A 15,401-nucleotide genomic window follows, 5' to 3' on the forward strand; every position below is an offset into this window, starting at 1 on the left:
ACATAGATGTGGTGAAATACCTGCAGAAGCTACAAGGGAAGTGAATAAATATCACAACCACAGTATTTCTGCATTTTGAGACCTTTTATGAAGTATTGGGGGAACAAAATATATAAAAGTAACAATGTGATGGATCAGAAATATGCTGTTGATTGTAACTTAACATGTTTTTCCAAAAGATTATATATGAAAGTGATTCTAAGAACTGTCTTTGAAGACAGAAGAAGAAAACAAAGAGACATTTTCTAATTCAGAGACATGTTAGCATGCATACATGTTAATATAAAGTGATATGGAAAGAATATCATATTTTGTTTGAAACTCACCACTTTAGGTACCAAAAATCTTGTATATGTAAAGTAATAACTCATCTATTTGGACTTAGGTCTCTGCCTAAGGAAATGAGCAACAGCTAGAAAACAGCCAGAAGCTTATCTTCTCAAAAACTTGAGAAATTATGAACGCAAAACCAGGGAACGCTATGAAACAGAGGTGGAACTCTTGATAATAACATAGTACCATTGCTGAAAAACTAGTGGAAAGCCATGTTCTGCTACCTATTATCTTGCTAATATTTTATTATTTATTCTTTACTGGGCACAACCAGCCAGAATGTGTCTCATATCAGGATTCTCAGTTAAGAAGCTGACTACTTTGTGAACAAACCTGGGGAACTGGAAGGGCTGGACTCCTTCCGTATAGCCTGGGGACCTTGGCATGCAAAGCAGAGCAGGAAAATCAACCAGCCAAGACCAGACATGACAGCACAGCTCCTGGAAAGGAGAGAGCATCTGTCCTTCCTGGGGATGCCATATGGATAGTCTGGCCAGAGCTAGCTGCAGGTTCCCTTGTTGTGAAATTGTCAGCAATTACATCCTGGAAAGAAACATGAAATGAAACTATAGCATCTATTCTCAGAAGATTGGTAGCAGTCTATAGGTCATATCATTCAATCAGTGAGTGGGCTTCTTGCAGACTTTGCACATGCAGAAGCATGGAGGGAATTCAGAGAGGTGTTTAAAAGTTTAACATAGTGCAGGAGTAATTGCTTTCCATAGAGCTGTTCACAGCCAGTCTGGGGATTGATTGCCTGGTGCTTCCTAGTTGTCTGCAAACTTCAGGATCAGTTTAGGGAATATTTTCAGTTTATTCAAAACTAAATCTTGAAGAAAAATCCAGTCCTTGATCTAGTAATTTCGCATCTCCTTTCTACTGATAAGCCCTAGCACTGGATCCAGCATTCCAGGTATGTATCACCAGTGCTGAGTAGAGAGGAAGGATCACCTCTCTTGATCTATTTGTGTGGTTTCTCCTGTTGCAGCTCAGGATGCTGGTGACCTTTGCTACTGGCTTACAGTCAGCTTGGTACCATTGCTGGCTTATAGTCAGCTTGGTAGCAGGGCTTTTTGGGTATCCTGCTCACCAGCCATTGAGACCTGAGCCTGTTCTGGTACCTGGAGTTACTCCTCAGCTGCAAGACAACTTTATTCTTTATTTCATTGAACTTCATGAGGTGCCTGACAGTCATTTCTCCAGTTTTTTAAGGTCCTTCTGAGTGGCAGAAAACCTTGTTCTGTATCAGCTGCTCCTCCCATTTTTGTACCATCTGAAAAAAACCCCAACTTGCTAAGGGTGCTACGGGTGCATGCACTCTGTCCCATCTTCATAACAACATTAAATAGCATTCTTCCCAGTATCCATCCCTGGAGTACTCTACCACTGACTGGCCTTCAGCTGAACTTTTTGCTGCTGACTGAGCAGCAAAACAACCCTCTGAGCCTGACAGTTCAGCCGCTTTTCTGTCTGCTGTTCACTTATCTAGCCTGTAAGGCATAGACAAATGTGTGTGAGAATTTTTCAGAGATGGTGTCAAAAGTCTTGCTAAACTTGAGGTAAACATCCTCTTCCCTCAAATTGAAATGAGTTTGTATGTTTTCCTACTGCTTCAAAGATATTTCAGAGACAAGGGAGACACTATCAAAGGCAGTGGGTCATAAAAACTCTCAGATCCTTTACCTAGAAAACATCATGCCCTTTGCCAGTTACTTTTACTTACCAATAAGCAAGGTTTTGGGACATGGACTTGGCAACTTGGACTTAAAGATTGACATCCATCATCTAGTCTAGTTTAAAAGATGAAACAGTGCCACTGCTTTTGGTTAAAGTTCTGTGACTGAGGGGTAGTCAGTGGTAAAGCTTATTCTACCACTACTCCTGAGAGATTCAGGCTTCTGCATCACCAACAAACACTCCATTTAGCACACAGAGTTGTAGTGTCACAATGCATTAGCACAAGTGTTACAGGAGAAAAACCACAAATCTCTCTGGAGTATGAAACATTAAGTATTTGAAAATTACGATTTAAAGAAAAAGTCTGTGAACATAAAAGTCAAACTAGACATCCACCTCAGTTCCCTTCTCCAAAGCAGCTGTAGCAGAGAGATGGCAGAGTGATTAGGCTAGCCAGCTCTTTGTGGTACCAACAGCTGCTATGGCCATTTGCCAGGACGCCCCAAGGCTCCATTTCTTCTGAATCTATGTCATTTTGTAAGCAAAACCATGCAGCACACAAATATGTGATTGCCAATGCCAACTCAGCAGACTAAGAGTAGATTAGCTCCGACTATGTTAACAGTTTTGAGTACAAGAGACTGAAAAGTATCAGGATCACATTGCAGAGAGGAGAATTGAAGAAAGTATGGAAAACTGAGTTCTCAGCTACTTCACCTCACAAAGTTTAACAGAGAAAGAGGATTTGCTTCAGCATGGATGAAGCACACAGTGCAAAGACAGCTTTCCAAAGCCTGCAGCAAAGGGTTATGCCTAGATTTCTGCAAGTCAGTCCTCCCTTGGGGGGCTGCTTCAATGCATCCTGACAATGGAGGTATGAGGGCGGTCTAGCAGCCCAGCTGAGTCTCAAGACTGGTGAAGGGAACTTTTCCCCTTTTAAAAGCTGAGGCAGCCAGTTTAAAAGAAAGATTAAAGGCAAGTATTATGTAAGTACTTAAGATGAGAGCAATAGTTCAGGAAGTCATTTCTTCCCTAAAGCATAGGAACATGGGTGGGTAGGTGAGTGAAAAGACAGCAAATTTTCTCCAAACTCAGAGCCTCTTTCCACAGGACATCGTGTAGTGATTTTCATGGGTTTCCTTCACACACGAGACTTTTATAATGGAGTCTGGTCCTGCTGAGGTGCTGGAAAACACTAAGGCCATAACAGAGGACTTAAATCTCTGCTTAAGTAAGCAGGTGCTGAAGGAGAGATACTGTGGTCAGAGCTTGTTTTTGCCGTTGGTGAAAACATAGAATCCAATACTGAGGTGTCAGCAAGTGCTATTGAAGGCATGCTTACAGCATTTTCTTCTCTGGCTGCCTCTGGTCATGTAGAATATTTCACAAGAGGAGAAAGGGCCTGTGAAATTGATGTGATGGTGTAATTTACCAAAGTGAACCAAAATACTCTTCTTTCTTGTTTACTAGGCACTGCCATGCTAGAAAGTCACAAAGCTCCCTTGAGTATCAGTAAAAATGAAAAGAACACAAGTTAAACAGACCTATGAAGTGTTTATAAACTGAATTTATTATACGTTTTAAAAGGCATGGTTGCTTTGTTGTAGGGCAGCTTGTCTCAGGCTTAAAGGGTTTGTTGAGCATAGTAAGAGACTGCGAAGGCAGAATGCATTGTATTTTGTTTGCACTGTCAAGAAAATATTCATCACAACCTCTGTGAGAGAAGTTTTGGTCTCAGTGTGCAGAGCTCTGATCAAGAAATAAAAACCATCATATACAGAGAGTGCGAGCTGCAGTGGATAGACAAATGCCTCAGTCTAAAATAATAATGATGTAGAGTGCAGATTCTCTGCCAGGGATTGAATTTATACAGTTCAGAGAATATACACTCATGTTGACAGGACTGGTTTGACCTCAGGGAACCTGCAGTACATGACCTTCCCTCTCTTAGGTGCAGCTCTTAAGCTCAGGCTGCTCACTAGCCACAGGACCAAGATCTACACAGTTTTGAGGGAACCAGCATTCTGAGCAATATCCCAGCAAGCTTCTTGCTTCAGTGAGGGAAGACACCCAAACCTTCACCATCTACAGTTGTCGTGCCAAGGAAACTTGGTCATGCAGGTTAGACAGATGTTCTCCACACCCACCCCAAAGGTGCGAACTAGGGCATCTTGGAAATTATATAGACTGAAGTTCTGAAAATTTTTAACATGCTCAGCTGTTTGCATGACAGCTCTGTGTGGAGTCTGTTCCCAGTGCAAAGTGAGTTAAGCGTGTAATGTGAGAAATTCAATACCACTATAAAAGTTTGCTGTCAGCAGATGGAAAAAAGTCCAGGGAAGTAACCCAAAGCCTGGGAAGACTGCTACACAAAACTGAAGAGGGTAGGAAGAAGGGTTGTTACTGTTTCTTGAGCATAGAAAAAGGCCTGATACATCAGCTCCAAGAAACAATGATACCCATTATCCATGCTTAGTAAAAACACAATATGGCTAAGTAATACCAGTGCTGGCTCACAGTAGCCAGTGTCTAGGAAATAAGAACAAGCAATAAAATTAATTAATTTTCTTGCCTTCCAGGAAGCTGTCTGGTGGTTTTGGAGCTGCAGCTCCACTGGCCAGCTGCAGGAGGAACTCCAAGGAATGGGGACATTCAATCAGACCCCAAATTCTGTTCTGTAGTTTCTGAATGTTAATAATGAGTTAGAGTGTTAGTAGTTAATTTTTTTGAGAGTTCATGATTCACACATGCAGAAAATCTGTGTCTGTCATATCCATGTGCAGAATTTGGGTGATATTTTTAGGAACTGCTTTCTAATTACAAACCTAATAAGAGGGAGTTTTCAACAAAACACACAAACAATGGTGACTGTGTGCCAGTGTGAATGACAGGCACCTTCTTTCTTTTCCACTAGTCTCTCAGCAGGGGGAAAGCCAGAGACGCTTGTACAGGGATCTGCTGAGGAACTACAATCGTCTGGAACGACCTGTAGTGAATGACTCCCAACCACTTGTAGTGGAACTCCAGCTTTCCTTGCTGCAGATAATTGATGTGGTAAGTTACCTGCTGTTCTCTTCTCTGTGGCACCCATTCATCATAACAAATCTGATGTCTCATCTAGGAGACATACTTTTCCTTTTTATCGGGTTAGCAGAGATGAAAGGAGTCTGTCTTTTGCTAAGCATCCTCCTTAAATGCTGGAGTACATGCTTTGACACTTTAGAGGAGTGAATATCATCGTAAAAGCACAGCCATTTCTGACACAACATGAGCTGCAAGGAGATTAATTATGTATTTTTTTTCCATTTGTTTTAAACAGAAAAAAAGAATTCAGTCAATTAGAAGTCATATATTACTACAAATTATTAATGATGCATTCTTCTCAGAGCTTTGTGGGATGCAATAACTCAAGACCATGTGCAGCATTCAAAGCTACCAAGTACTGCACTAACACTTTTTCATTAGATATTATAATGGCATTGGCCTCTTCTCCCATCATATTTTTACATTGCACTGCAGCTGAATGAGTCTGCCCTGAGATGAGCTTAGAAATACATAAAAGTAAAACCTGGAGGCACAGCCTCTAATTGTCTTGACTACAACATGCTTTTACAGAATTGGAGATTTGACCCATGGAAAATTTTAACATAATAATCCAAATCCTTTTTTTCATCATGAAGAGGATTCTCTGTGATAAACCATGATATATATAGGCAGGATTTTTTTCTTTTTTACATGAGAAAAACAAGCCAGAGAACAATTTTGACCATCTTCACCCTGTCAGCAGAGAAAACAGGTGAACACACTAGTGCTCCTATCTCCATCCTACCTCTTCCATAAACAGTATTTGGAGCTGGTTTCTGTTACACTGTCACTGTCATGGAGGGAATAAGGAATAGAGAGAGAGATGTGAAAACATTTGTGTAGTTGCAAAACAATTTAACAGGAGCCTAAAATATTTAAACTTTTTAAGTCTCTCACAATCTTTCTGAAAATGTGTAGTACACCAGGTGCTCCCCCTGGAGAGGTAAGCAGGACCCTGAAGGTGTTGGCCCCTAGCATCACAGTATGCAAGTGGCAGGTCCAGTCAGCTGTGGTATTCCTGGAGGCAGGCAGGAGCCACTCAAGTAGGGTAGGCATCTTTCTGTTTTGAAATGTTACCAACTGCATTGAACTGGAAGAGAGAGGAATCAGTACTGTCAACCAAAGGCCTCTACATGAATGAAAGAGCAAAGATTTCCTGCAGCTAATTTCAAATAAATTTCAGCAAGCAATTCTAGGTTTAGCAGAGGTCTCTCAGCTCCAAAGACCTTCCTTCAGTCCTTCTTTTTCTGTGGTATTTTCCTTCAACCTAATTTGAAGGTTGAGGGTACTAAAGGGGACTCTTCAGCCACAGAACTGTAACTGTACATTTTCAGAGTCAGGAGGAGTTACATAAAACAATTTTTCAGCTGTGTTTCATATTCATATATGAAACCCAAACTTTCAGGAAACTGGTATTTTTTTAAAGTACTTTACCTACATTAGATCAACGTCTATTACTAGAAATGCAGTTACAGTGTTCCTTTTTGGTTGTCCATAATAGACAATAGGTATGCTAGAAGTTCATACCTTTCAGAAATGAAGCTTTTCTTCTCTACATCTTTGTACCCAGTCCAGATGCTAGATGTTAGTCTGTTTTAATCAGAATTAATGACCTATCCCAGGCTTTTGGTCTTGCAAACTGCACTCAAAGTGTTTTAAAAAACATACAGTTACCTGAAATGTTTATCTTGTATGATGTGAAAACGTGCCTGTCTCCTCAGTGGAGGACAAAAAATCACTTGGCAGTTGAATACCCATAGTAAAAATGTCATTGTGGCATCAATAAGTGGCTAAACCAATCAGCCTGAAAATGCAGAAAATACTGATCCCCTGGGTCCTTAAATCAAGAATCAATTCAGAAATTTGCCAGCAACAAGCACGGTATTTGTGAGCCCCTCATCCTCTGTTGCTGGTTGGACAGACTGCTGGCAGCATCTGTCCGCTCCAGCTGCTGAAGTAAATGTCAGTAGATATTTAAAAGGATGCTTGCTATACCCACAATGATGTAAAGAGAAGCAGTCAAGCTACAAGGAAGAGGTAATCTCTATCTGCTGAGACACAATAAGGCAAACAAAGTGGCCATCTCTGTTCAATCAGATGGGAGTCTGGGGGTGGGTAGACTTTGCCTCCTCAGTTGTCCTGCCTGGTGGAAGACAAAGCAGCTGGTGCACAGCTCTTCACTTGGGGAAGAGGATAGACAGCATCACAGTCTTGGCAATGGTGTATGCATGAACAAAATGAAAAGCTTCTCTTTCTGAGGACTTGTGTGTCCAGCGTGATCCATTACCATAAAAGAGCAGTGTTCTGGGCAGGGTCCCAGCATGGTGACACTTTTTACACCATACACCCTGGGGACGAAACAAGCACTCCATGCTCAGGGAAGTGTCATGTGCCAAGGCATATTATAGCATTGCTGGACTCGCTGAGATACTTTTCAAGCAGTCACTGCAATGGGCATGAGACAGTGGACCCTGTTCTGGTTTCCCTGCAGGAGAAAACAATGTGAAGAAGATGAAAACAGATCTCCTGTTTTATTGTTGCAGGGAAATGAGACGGGTTCTGCCACTGATACTCAAAAAATCTTGTGTCTTACACATGCCAAGACCTGGCATCACACCTAAAGCACATCTCCCTGGGACAGATTCCATCACATGTCTCCATAAGTCTGTTTCCTACACATACTGTATTAAGATGTAATGAATCCTAAACTGATCTTCTGCAGTCAGGCTGCTGAGAACAGCATTGGTGACAACCTAGTTGCACTCTGCTGCATAGAGAGAAAAGACTGCTCTGAGGTCACTGTGGTTTTCCAGGCAGTAGTACAAGTAAACTACTTAAAATCTCACCTCCTCTATTTAAAACCATTCAAATAAAATTTCAAAGTATGACGGCTTTGGATTATATTTTCTGCTTCTACGTGGATGCATTTGCCTACACAAGATATGTACGGTTTTTAGGATTCAAAGCCAGCCATCATACTCAAAGCTGAGAAGAATATGTTCTCTACTTGTAGCAGTTGTAGTACACAAGTGCAAATGAAGGACTTTAGGGTTCGGACCTTTTCCCAAAATTATATTAATACATAACTACAGCCATGACAAGCCCATTACATGCAGGAAACAAATGAGCAGAAAGAGGGACGGTTACAGCCCCTGTTTAACAGCAGGGTTCAGTTCAGTTTGCCTTGTCCTCTGTGTGTAAGGACAACTTCATGCTGAGCTGTCTCATGTGTATGCCATTTCTGAGGTTCACTTTTGCTTGGAGCCTGACCCTCAGGCACTCCCTGTGCATCAGAAGGGCATTGGCTGGTGATCTCTCCCACAGAGCACTGTCAGGCACTGCCAAGCCCTGCCAACCCAAGCAGGGGTAGACATCCGAGATATTTAGAACAAAAAGTCTTCTTGTTTTGTCTAAGAGCCCAGTCAGTTGGTGGGGCTAGAGTAATTAAGAAATGAGCCGCGGTATTTTCTGCAGCAGAGGCAATGCAAAGGTTTTTCTTTGGCACCATGTGAAAGGAAGCCAATAGGTGGAAACTATTTGTCATCATGAATGATTATTTTCATATCTCATGTTGGCATTTGCAGAAGTCCTTATCTGAAGTGGTGTCTTTGTAGTTGCACTGTTAAGTTATTAAAAAAAAAAAAAAAATTACAGCTGTTGAGGTCCCTGCATATGGTGGAGTCCTGTAGTACTGTTCAGCCTGCCAGCTGCCACTGTCAGAGGTTGTAATGACAAAAAAGGGGATTGCAAGTAACCAGTGGGAAGCCACAAAAGTGCTGAAAAAAATCCCCAACAATCCCTGAGTCATTGTGCTCAGAAGCGTGCTCATACTTCCAGAAGCCAAAAAATACATAATCTTCCTGTATTTTGGGCTGCAAACCCAAAGCAAATGCTGTGTCTGAAAAAATTTATTATGGACTGTTTTGATTCAATTGCACAGTGTGTAAAGTGATTGTATATCCTAGAGATTGCAGTATTATCCCAAACCTCATGGTTGGAATATCACAAGGTTGCAAACAATCTCACTTTTAAACTACAGATGTTGTTGCTAAGGTGTGTCAAAGCTCTCCGCATTTTTGGAAAGCAGAAAGACAAGGTAATGTAAGAGTTTAGGAGGAAAATAAAAACAAATATTGACTTTGTGTTTTTTTCCTGAAAACTGGGTTGGTTTATGGGGTTTTTTTAGGAAGTGTTTGGTAAGAGAACAACTTTTTAATGCAGGCATCTGTTGACATTGAAGCTGCCTTCACCAGCCTGCTTATTTCTCAGGTGATCTGCTCATCAAATAATAGGACTGTTGAACTCAGTCCTCAATATCTCAGACCTTTACACTAGGGAGTTCTCTATTTGAGTGAGAGTTGCCAAAGCTAGAGGTTGCCTGTCAGAATACTGTGCCGGAAGTTTAAGGTGAGAAGGCAGGAGGGGAGGCTCTGCCTGGCCCTGGGCTGCATCCTGTCTGACACAGCCCTCCTACTGTTTGGCTTTTCACAAAATCTGTGTCAGATCTGAATGCCTTTAGCAGTTGATATCCTTGTTCTTAAATGATTTTGTTTCATGAGCTTTCTAGGGCTGGTTCTGCAGGTGCATTGTAAGGCTAGAAAGTTCAAGCTTTATTTTCTAGCTCTAATTCACCTCTTCCTTCTTAAACTGACCTTACTGCATTGAATCACTTCCTCCCATCTTTCATTCCAGCATTCTCACACATACAAAAATCTATGCTGGGTGTTATGTAAACCCAGATCAACAGACAACTGATTCAAAGAAACAAATAAAAATATGCAGTGCACATAAGCACCTATTCATTTGTTATTCCCAATATAGTCTCAGTATTCACTAGATTAAACCATAATCCCTATAGTACATCCCGTACAAATCTTTTACAGATAGATATCTTCAACTATGTAAGCTTGACCATTCAACTGACTCTTTCAGCCCTTCTAGATTAAAGTATCTTTTTTTTTCCTTTTCTAGTAATGCCTTTGCATTTATTTGTTTATATGCATCTTGCATAGCTTTTGTGAGCTATATTTACTCTGTTTCTCCTTGAAAGATCTATTCTACCAAACCTTGTATCTTTCTGGAAAGTTTCTTTTCACTCTCATCTTTGCAAGAGCCAATTTGATGAGATCACGGCAGCAAGGCTGATGCAAAATAGTGCAGCTGAGAAGAAGAACAGACTGGACACCATTATAAAAGCTGAAAATCAATTTGTGATTGTGATCATTAAAATTCCAGACAGGAAAATTACAGGAAGGATTCTAGACCAACAGATTCATTAGAGTTAAATCCCAAAACCTCTCTCTTGGTGAAAGAACTCAGTGTAACCAATTTCCAACACCAGGAAGAAAAAAATGAAATTCCTCTCCATTAGCATGGGAGAATATGGAAAACTTGGAAATTCAAGGCTAACTGAGCCATGAATTATTATTTTGGCTGTCTCCTATGAACCAGATATTATCAAAATGGTAGTCTCACTAAATCAATTAAACATGCAACATCTGAATTTGCTAGCACAATGAAGTTAAGCACCACAGATAGTATGGCTTCCTGACTAATACTACTCACACATGTTTGCATGAAACATTATGATGGAGTTTTAATTACCTGAACCTTACCGGCAGCTTTTTATTTTGTGCTACTTCTGCCCTGCTCACCTCAGAGTGGAGGCAACTCACTGAGTGAGAAGCAGTTCCATGGCTTGTTTTCTTACTGCATGGTTCCCCAAGCTGTACCTAGTGGCAGTGGCTCTAACAAAAGACAGGCTGATTTCCTTCTGAGATTTTTAGTTGTGGTCATCCAGCTTGGGCATTTCATGATAATTAAACAATTTTCTGTCTGACTGGTGAAAAGAGTGTACTCTGTTGTTTGTAGATGTAGGAATATAGATCCTGAGCTCATGTATATTCTCTAATTTTGGGTAGTTAATCTGAGGCATCAAAGATTTGCAGTAAAATAGTTAAGCCAAAGCCATTGGGTTGGCCTTGAATGTAGAATTTCTTATTTTCTCTGAGTTCTCTGAGGGTAAGTTCTGAGAGACAGTGAGTTCAGCTCCTGGGTAAAAACCTTCCCTCCCATTTTCCATCCCTGATCACAGGCTTTAAGAGCTCACTTGAGTTTTGGAACGTACCTATATCCTCTTATTTTTTGCTGTGCTGTCACAGCAGAATGCAAATATAGGAAGAAAAAGCAAAGACAACCTTGCAGATAGACTGAGTGTGACTCTTGGATAAGTACTCAAGGTTGGCTTTCTCAACCATCCTTCTGCTATTTTCCTTGTGATTTCAAATGCTGAAAAAAACAATCAATAATTAATATTCTAGAATAAAGACTTGTGTCTAGTCCTGTTTGTTTGAAGCACCTGCCAACTGAGCACAAAATACATGGAGGGCTATTTCAGGAGGAGGTATCCACCCTGGAGAATATAAAAGCCACCTACATGCTATATGTGGATGTTTTGGTATTTTAATGGAGGACTGACAGCTTTTGTAAGATGACATAACACCCTTTCCCACAGGAACTAAGCATGGATGTCAGTTTATCCAAGCAGTCAGAGACCAGCATTATGCTGGAAGGCCATGTGAGGCCCTCTGACCCAGCCTCTGGGGTTTCCGTGAGAAGTATGTTTGAAACAGTGGGACTAAGCTAGTGGCTTCACTCTTCCCAGGATCCCAGATAACTGTGGGAACAGGGAGTTGGCAATTTGCAGGTCTTTGTGGAGGAGCTTGAAGTCAAACAGTCTCAAGACCACATTGTGTCACAGTTCACAGAAGTCCTGATCTTCAGGGACTAGTGTAATGCTACAACCTAGAAAAATAAAATTAGTTTCCTAAGTCAAGTACCCACAGCCCCAGGCAGTAGCTGGAAGTTATGTCACTTGTGCAGAGCAAGAGCAAGACTGCCTTTTTTCACCACAATGGAAATTGGAAAATACTGGGGGTAAGGCAAGTAAGACACAAATCAAGTAGGCCTAGGAGACTCTCAGTCACCAGTTGTGGCAGTGAGTAGGAGGGCTGTCTACTCAAGCCCTGATTGACAACAGAAACCAACATTTCTGCCCTTTCTTACTTCCACTCTCATCTCTGGGGAATGCATAGGTCCAGTACTTGCTGCAACAGCTTTTGTATCCAGGCCTTTGCATTTAACATCCATATCTGGTTGGTCTCTCACATACAGGGAGCCAAGGCTTTCACAAGGAATACCTCTTGATGACTTTGATAACCATGCATTACATAGCCTAAGGAATCCCCAGCATCCCTGTGTTTGCAGGTTTTTCTGGTACAGTCCCTCTTTCAATGCTGTGCTTCTCCCAGCACAAGGTTATCTTAAACTCTCCACTCTCACCACAAGTGATTGCTTCTGGCTCCGGGGCTTACAAGGGGAGGAGTCTGATCTGAGAGGAGGCAAAACCTCCAATATGTAAAGTTTCTGTCTCCAAAGCAAGTGAATAGACTCTCCTAAAAGCAGCAGATAGAGATGCAATGGTACTCCATCAAACCCTTCTTCTGGGGAGAGAAGAATGTGTGTGGTTAAAGACAGTAGGACCACACAGCTACACTGGCTATTACTCTGCTTTTGTAGTAGCTGCTACACAGTGGAAAGACCAAAGGCATGTTGCACTTTTTGCCCACGGTGAAAGAACACATACCTCTACAAGACAGGAGGGGAACAAGAAAGGCATGACCTCAAGGAGAAGACAGTAGATATGCAATGGTACTCCATCAAACCCTTCTTCTGGGGAGAGAAGAATGTGTGTGGTTAAAGACAGTAGGACCACACAGCTACACTGGCTATTACTCTGCTTTTGTAGTAGCTGCTACACAGTGGAAAGACCAAAGGCATGTTGCACTTTTTGCCCACGGTGAAAGAACACATACCTCTACAAGACAGGAGGGGAACAAGAAAGGCATGACCTCAAGGAGAAGACAGTGGCATCAGATGAGGGTGTGATTCAACCCTAGATGAAAAACATGAGACATCACCTCAACCATTCATAGGAGGAAGTCCTGAGCAACAAAGGTGTTCAGATATGAGCATTTTCCTAGATATATCTTTATCCTGAAGGGCAGCAAAATACCCAGCTGGTGTTTGTTCTTTTGTTATTCCTTTGTATTTCTGTATTTCTCCCCATTCTTTCACCTTAACTCTGGGTCGTCATGTCTGATTTCCATCTTCCTCCTCAGGGTGCTTTGTTAAAGGGATTATTCCAGCTTTCCAATGAGACCCCTGGAATACAAAAGCTGTCTGGCAATACTTACTTGAATGTTGCCAGGGCAACCTGGGCACTCCTCAAGATTACTGGTTCTGTGAGCCTTCAACAAGTCAGTGCATTTGAGCTGAGTTTTAGATAATCAGTGGAAGATTGTGGGCAGATTGGTGGTTCAGCAGTGGAAAGGAGTGTCTGTGCAGTTGTAGACTGAGCATACAAGAATTTGAATGCTTGATCAATTCCTTTTGTGTATTTTGAATATTTTGTATGAGATCCCACTCAAAGATCGATGTCTCTGCTAACAAAACTTCCCAAGTCTCCATGTCAATGTTTTCATGTCATTTGACTGCTTCCCTCCACACCTTCAGATTTTCAGGTACAAAAAGTACAGTGGGAAAAAAAATTAAAAATTACCTGAAGTAATTACCTGAAGTAGTACCAAAGTAGTCACACCTGACCACTGAGAGTTACTTGTTCATTTAGGGACTTTTCTGATCATTGTCTTGAAATAATTCAGTGGCTGATTCAGCTCCCACTTCTGTGGCTCTGTGAGAGCACAAGAATTAACAACTCCTGCTGGCCACCTGGTAACAAGTGCCTTGCTACAGAGATGGCAGGTAATCATATGATGTGACTACTGAACCAGGAAGGGCTTTGGGTTTTTTTTTGTCCAGGTGCTATGACCTAGGTAATTATGTGGCTAAGAGCACTTATATTTTATTTAGATGTTGACTTGGCGAGGAAATATCTTTTGACAGGCAGTGATGCACAATACAGGCAGATGTATGTAAATTGTAAGCTTTGAAATTAGGGCAGGGAAAAGAAAACCAAACTAAAACATTCACATGTCACAGCATGTGCACCAGAACAAACCACTGTCACTTTCCATGGGTCAAAGGTGGCTGCAGGAATAAGCAGATATCCAGGGCAGAGGATTAAATGGAGTCAGGCTAGAGATAGAAAGGGGAGAAAATGACCCAGATAAATACGGGAAGGATTTAGAGAACAAGTGTTGCACTCACTAGTGACCACAGCTTTTCCAGCATTTTTAAATACCAGGAGCAAAATTATTTGCCTGAGCTGAACATTTGCAAACCAGCAGAACTGCCAGGGAAGTGATGGAAAAGCACCTCTAGGAGCTGATCATTTTCAGCCTCACTCAGAATCTTTGCAGAGCTGCTTTCAAGGCTTTGCTGCACAAAAGATGGGAGCTGAGAGCAAACCCAATGCAGAGGGGAGGTCATCCCAAGGCTGACAGTGCCAAGACAGGGATCTTGCACAGAAAAAGCAGTGTGATAGATTATTCAAATTTTCTCCTGGGAGGAAAGGCATCCTCTCAACTAACCTTGAAACCCCTCTGCATAAACCAGTGACACAGAATGAGGGAACTGCCTCCAGAACTTCCCAAGCTTAATAATTAGCTTCTACTTAGGCAAACCTAGGTCACCAGTGATCTCCTGAGATAAAGAAAAGCACACGTGTTCTCCAGGTTATTTGTTTGTGAGTAATAGAAAAATAGAGTCCCTTCTGTGTCAAGGTATTTTAGAGGTGCATACAGCACACAGGCCATGATGAAGATGGCAAGAGCTGTCATTCTTCTGCAGCTCTGGAAAGGCAAGACAACCAGCCCATTGCAAAGGCCAAAGAATTTCCTTACAGAATGCAAAGCTATGTGGCTCAGTAGACCATCACAAAGATAGAAAGCTCCATAACACCTCAGCTCTGAAATGCCTCTCACTCTAACAGGAGGTGGATTCAAGGTTCCCATGGCCCTCATCCCTTCAGCAGACCCAGCAGGCACTTTTTCCTTTGTTCTTCAGGGTCCTTCTCTAGAGAGGATTTAGCAGGAGAGCTACACCTGGACAAATGCCTGCCCAGTGTAAAGTCAGCTTCACTGCTTCTGCTCCTTCTGAAAAATACCTTCTGGCACTTCTGGAAAAACTCAGATCCTTGTTTGAAAAAAATTTTGTTCTATGCAATAAGAAGGACCTATCAGGCTGCATCTGTTGACTAGTGCTGTATATGGAAGCATTTTCTGTATTTTGCCAAAATGTCAGATGCCATTTAAGAGCTCAGTAGCCTGAAGGTAAGGATGAGAATA

General features: G+C 41.7%; 1 protein-coding gene across 1 annotated transcript in view; it reads left to right on the plus strand.

The window, feature by feature from the left end:
- LOC131572997 (neuronal acetylcholine receptor subunit alpha-7-like) overlaps positions 1-15,401 on the plus strand; it is a 57,044-nt gene that overhangs the window by 10,991 nt on the left and 30,652 nt on the right. Inside the window, exon 2 of the mRNA XM_058826488.1 lies at positions 4,925-5,064. Within this exon, the coding sequence (XP_058682471.1) occupies positions 4,925-5,064 (140 nt within the window). The remainder of the gene's footprint in view (positions 1-4,924; positions 5,065-15,401) is intronic.

The sequence above is a fragment of the Poecile atricapillus genome, chromosome Z (assembly GCF_030490865.1).
Source record: "Poecile atricapillus isolate bPoeAtr1 chromosome Z, bPoeAtr1.hap1, whole genome shotgun sequence".
Lineage (NCBI taxonomy): Eukaryota > Metazoa > Chordata > Aves > Passeriformes > Paridae > Poecile > Poecile atricapillus.